Below are 5387 nucleotides of genomic sequence, written 5' to 3' on the forward strand. Positions count from 1 at the left end.
CAGGGTTCCTCCAGCGAGTATTCCGGTCATCAGGGTTCTTCCAGTGCTTACTTCAGTGCCATGCCAGAGAGTTCATATCGCCCACCAGTCGTTCAGGATTCTTCTGGTGGATATTCGGGTCAGCAGGCTCAGACTTTAGGGCAGTAGGCTATGGCGCCAAGGGGTTGCTATGAGTGTGGAGATCCGGGTCACATGAAAAGGACCTTACCCAGACTTCAGTGCATGGCAGTACAACAGGGTCAGTAGCCTATGATTTCAGCTCCGGTTGCTCAGCCTCCCAGAAGCGAGGGACAGGCGGGTAGAGGTCGTCCTAGAGGTGGAGGCCAGGTAAGAAGAGGACAGTCAGCTACTACTCAGTCAGGTGGAGGCCAGATAGCTGGTGCTCCAGCCATATTCTATGCCCTACCGGCTAGGCCAGATGCATTGGCCTTAGATTCCGTCATCATAGGTATTATTTCCGTCTGCGGTAGAGATGCTTCGGTATTGTTTGATCCAGGTCCACCTATTCATATGTATCATCTCTGCTTTCTCGTTTCCTGGTTATTCCTCTTGCGCCTTTAGGCACTCATGTTCATGTGTCCACTCCTGTGGGCGATTCTGTGGTTGTGGATCGAATCTACCGGTCCTGTGTGGTCATATCCAGTTGCTTGATATGATTGACTTTGAGATCATCCTGGGCATGGATTGGTTATCTCCATATCACGTCGTCCTAGATTGCCATGCCAAGAATGTTACATTAGCAATGCCAGGGTTGCCAAGGTTGGAATGGAAGGGTTCCACAGTTGATACGTCTAGCCGGGTTATCTCTTTCCTAAAGGCTCGGCATATGGTCGAGAAAGGGTGTTTGGCTTATTTGGCTTATGTTCGGGACACCACCGCAGAGTCTCCAATGATTGATTCAGTCCCAGTAGTTCGAGAGTTCGTTGATGTATTTCCTTCTAATCTTCCCGACATGCCATCGGATCGTGATATTGATTTCTGTATTGATTTGGCTCCTTGCACCCAGCCTATATCTATCCCACTGTACCGTATGGCTCTTAAGGAGTTGAAGGAGCAGCTTGAGGAGTTGTTAGCAAAGGGGTTTGTTAGACCCAGTGTATCGCCTTGGGGTGCACCAGTGTTATTTGTGAAAAAGAAGGATGGGACTATGCGGATGTACATTGATTACCGCCAGTTTAACAAACTCACCATCAAGAACAAGTATCCATTACCTCGCATCGACAATTTGTTTGACAAATTGCAGGGTGCTAGGGTGTTCTCTAAGATCGACTTGAGGTCGGGGTACCATCAGTTGAAGATTCAGGACTCGGATGTTCCGAAGACTACATTCCGGACTAGATATGGCCATTATGAGTTTTTGGTGATGTTTTTTGGCTTGACTAATGCCCCACCGGCATTTATGAACTTGATGAATAGGGTGTTCAGACCTTATATTGACTCTTTTGTCATCGTCTTCATTGACGACATCTTGATATACTCACGTAGCCTGGGGGAGCACGAGAAGCATCTGAGGGTAGTGCTTCAGACCTTTTGAGAGCAGAAGTTATATGCTAAGTTCTCCAAGTGTGAGTTTTGGCTAGAGTCAGTGGCATTCTTGGGGAATGTTGTGTCAGGAGAGGGTATTAAGGTGGATCCCAAGAAGATTTGCAGTTCAGGGTTGGCCACATCATACTTTAGTGACCGAGATCAGGAGTTTCTTGGGGTTAGCAGGTTATTACAGACGATTCGTGTAGGGCTTTTCATCTATTGCATCACCTCTAACTAGATTGACCCAGAAGGGTGCTCCATTCCGTTGGTCCGATGATTGTGAGGAGAGCTTTCAGAAGCATAAAATAGCTTTGACTACAGCACCAGTTCTTGTGTTGCCTTCCGGTTCAGGGATGTATACATCATATTGTGATGTTTCGCGCGTTGAATTGGGTTGTGTATTGATGCAGGAGAGATGAGTTATTGCATATGCTTCGCATCAGTTGAAGATCCATGAGAAAAATTATCCTGTGCACGATTTGGAGTTGTCCACGATTGCTCATGCTCTGAAGATATGGAGGCATTATCTGTATGGGGTATCATGTGAGGTTTATACTGATCATCGCAGCTTACAGCACTTGTTCAAGTAGATAGATCTCAATTTGAGATAGCATAGATGGCTTGAGATGCTGAAGAATTATGATATCACCATTTTTTATCATACGGGCAAGGCAAATGTGGTCGTGGATACCTTAAGCAAGAAGGCAGTGAGTATGGATAGCTTGGCATTCATTCCAGCAGAGGAGAGGCCACTATCTTCGGACATTGAGTCCTTGGCTAACAGACTTGTGAGGTTGGATATTTCAGAGCCCAGCCGAGTTATTGCATGCGTGGTTGCTCAGTCGTCATTATTGGGTTAGATCAAGGCCCGACAGTTCGATAATCCACATTTGGTAGTTCTTAGAGAGATAGTGCCTTAGGGTAGTGCCAAGGAGGTTTCTATTAGTGAGGATGGTGTTTTGTGACTCCAGGATCGCTTATGTGTTCCTAATGTTGATGGTTTGAGAGCGAATATACTAGAAGAGGCACACAGTTCACGGTATTCCATTTATCTGGGTGCAACGAAGATGTATCGCGACTTGAGGCAGCATTATTGCGGGCAGAGAATGAAGAAGGACATAGTGGAGTATGTGGCTAAGTATTTGAATTGCCAGAAGGTTAAGTATGATCACTAGAGGCCGGGTGGCCTACTTCAGCAGAGTCTATACCAGAGTGGAAGTGGGAGCGCATTACTATGGACTTCGTAGTTGGGTTGCCCCGGACCTTGCAAAAGTTTGATACAGTATGGGTCATTGTTAACAGATTGACCAAGTCGGCGCACTTTATTCTGGTTGTGACTACTTGCACTTCAGAGAGATTGGCCCAGATTTACATTCGAGAGAGAGTCAGGTTGCACGGTGTGCCCGTTTCCATCGCATCAGATAGAGGCCCTCAATTCACTTCCCATTTCTAGAGAGCCGTTCAGAATGAGTTGGGGACCCATGTAGAGCTTAGCACAGCATTTCATCCTCAGACCGATGTGCAGTCGGAGCGGACAGTTCAGATTTTGGAGGACGTGCTCAGAGCATGAGTGATTGACTTTGGAGGACAATGGGATCAGTTCTTGCCTTTGGCAGAGTTTTCTTACAATAACAGCTATCAGTCCAGCATTAAGATGGCTCCATTTGAGGCTTTATACGATCGGCGGTGTCGTTCTACTATCGGGTGGTTTGAGCCTGGTGAGGCTAAGTTATACGGTGCAGATTTGGTGCAAGATGCCTTGGACAAGGTAAAGTTGATTCAGGAGAGGCTTCACACAACTCAGTCCAGATAGTAGAGTTACGCGGATCAGAAGCCGAGCGATGTATCATTCATGGTTGGCGAGAAGGTCCTCTTGAAAGTTTTGCCAATGAAGGGTGTTATGAGGTTCGGGAAGAAGGGAAAGCTGAGCCCAAGGTTTATTGTCCCATTTGAGGTGTTGAGGGGAGTTGGGGAGATTGCTTACAAGCTTGCTTTACCCCCCAGTTTATCAGGAGATCACCCAGTTTTTCACGTGTCTATGCATCGGAGGTATCATGCCGACTTGTCCCATGTGTTAGACTTCAGTACTATTCAGTTGGATGAGAGCCTGAGTTATGAGGAGGAGCCAGTTGCCATTATTGATAGACAGGATCGCTAGTTATGATCCAAGAGGATTTCAACAGTAAAGGTCCAGTGGAGGGGCCAACCAGTCGAGGAGGCGACCTGGGAGTCCGAGGAGGACATGTGGAGCAGATACCCATATTTATTCAGCACCTCTTGTACTTTTCTATGTCCGTTCGAGGACGAACGTTTGTTTAAGAGGTGGAGAATGTAACGACCCGACTGGTCGTTTTGCTTTTTAGAACCCCGTCCCCTAAATAAAATTTCCCGCGCTCGCTTTAACTAATTTACGATCTGTAGGGATGGTTGGTCCGGGATTTGGAAGAATTTGGGTTGAAATATGCTCATTTGATTCCTTAAGATTTTCTTAAAAGGCTAAGTTTGACTTTGGTTAACAGTTTAGCAAACCAACCCGGATTCGTGTTTTGATGGTTCCGGAGGGTCCGTGGGAAAATATGGGACATGGGCGTATGTCCGGAATCAAATTCCGAGGTCCCTAGCCCGAGTAATGAATTTTTATTAGAAATTGTTAAACTGAAATTCTAAGGATTTAAAGAAACTAAATAATGATTGATCAGGTTGGTATCAGGCTCGTAGGTTGGTTCCGGAGCCCAGTACAGGTCCAATATAACATTCAAGACCTGCTCGCAAAATTTGGTGTCAATCCGAGTAGTATAAGTACATTTCGTCACGTTAGAAGTGAATTTAAGAACTTGAAGTTCATGAGTTTGATTCAATTGGTTTTAGGGGTGATTCGGAGATTTAGTGTTGTTTTGGGTGTTTCAAATGTTCGAGCGGGTCCACTTCATGATTTCAGACTTGTTGGTATGTTCGGGCGGGGCCCGGGAGCCCCGAGCGTCAATCGGACGAGGCTCGAGTGAAGTTGGAAAAGTTGAGAAGAGCTGAAGCTTCTGGTTTCTGTCATAACCGCACCTGCGGTTGGTCAGCCGCAGGTGCGAGACCACAGAGGCGGTCGTCCTCTCGCAGATGCGGCCAAGGCAGGCCAGGCCCAAAATCGCAGAAGCAGCTCCCAAGCCGCAGAAGCGGCTACAAGACCGCAAAAGCGGTCCCAGCCCGCTTGGTCAATTCTGCAGATGCGGTCCCCTGACCGCAGATGCGAAAATCACTGAAGCACTGAGCTTCATTTATTACGGGCTCTAAGTCATTTTGGCCATTTTTCATTCATCCATTGGGCGATTTTGGAGCTCTTGTAAAAGGACCTTCACCTAGCATCTTGAGGTAAGTTTATCCCACCTATCTCTAGCGTAATACTCGAGTCTTGGGTAGATTAACACATAAAGATTAAGGTAAAATTATGGGGTTAGAGCGAAACATAGGGTTTTGACAAAAGTTAGATTTGGCCACAAAATTTGTTATGAAATGAATTAGAAATCATATATTATTGATCTTTGAACAACTTTCTTTGAAAATTTTCGGAATCCGGGCACGTAGGCCCGGGGTCGGATTTTAGGAAACTTATGTTTAAGGTTGGGAAATTACTTTAATAGTTAGAATGTGATATTGTGAGCTTGTATTGACTAATTCTTACCCCATTTAACTAGTTTTGGACTATTCTGCTCCAAATTGAGAGTTGGGGCTCGGTCTTGGTATTGGAAGTGCACTTTGGAGCGAGGTGAGTCTCCTATCTAACCTTGTAAGAGGGAATTGTCCCTATAGGTGATGTAATCTAATAATTTGCCATTAAATGCGGGGGCTACATATGCACTAGATGAAGAGAG

The 5387-nt window shown here is 45.9% G+C and overlaps 1 protein-coding gene across 1 annotated transcript; it reads left to right on the top strand.

Moving 5' to 3' along the window:
• The first annotated feature begins 679 nt into the window (after positions 1–679).
• On the top strand, positions 680–3685 carry LOC138875110 (uncharacterized). Its single transcript, XM_070153931.1, has 6 exons — positions 680–1244; positions 1581–1702; positions 2499–2684; positions 2830–2924; positions 3163–3295; positions 3422–3685. Exons 1-6 carry the CDS (start codon positions 680–682, stop codon positions 3683–3685), a joined length of 1365 nt encoding a protein of 454 aa, XP_070010032.1.
• The last annotated feature ends 1702 nt before the right edge of the window (positions 3686–5387 follow it).

This window comes from Nicotiana sylvestris, chromosome 8, assembly GCF_000393655.2.
Source record: "Nicotiana sylvestris chromosome 8, ASM39365v2, whole genome shotgun sequence".
NCBI lineage: Eukaryota > Viridiplantae > Streptophyta > Magnoliopsida > Solanales > Solanaceae > Nicotiana > Nicotiana sylvestris.

What these genes read in the sequence shown, in the direction of transcription:
- LOC138875110 (XM_070153931.1), top strand. Translation starts at nt 680, where the DNA reads ATGGATTGGTTATCTCCATATCACGTCGTCCTAGATTGCCATGCCAAG. An exon ending in TTTGTTTGACAAATTGCAGG is followed by an intron (nt 1,245 to 1,580) that starts GTGCTAGGGTGT and finishes AGTTTTGGCTAG; the next exon opens with AGTCAGTGGCATTCTTGGGG. An exon ending in AGAGAGAGTCAGGTTGCACG is followed by an intron (nt 2,925 to 3,162) that starts GTGTGCCCGTTT and finishes TTACAATAACAG; the next exon opens with CTATCAGTCCAGCATTAAGA.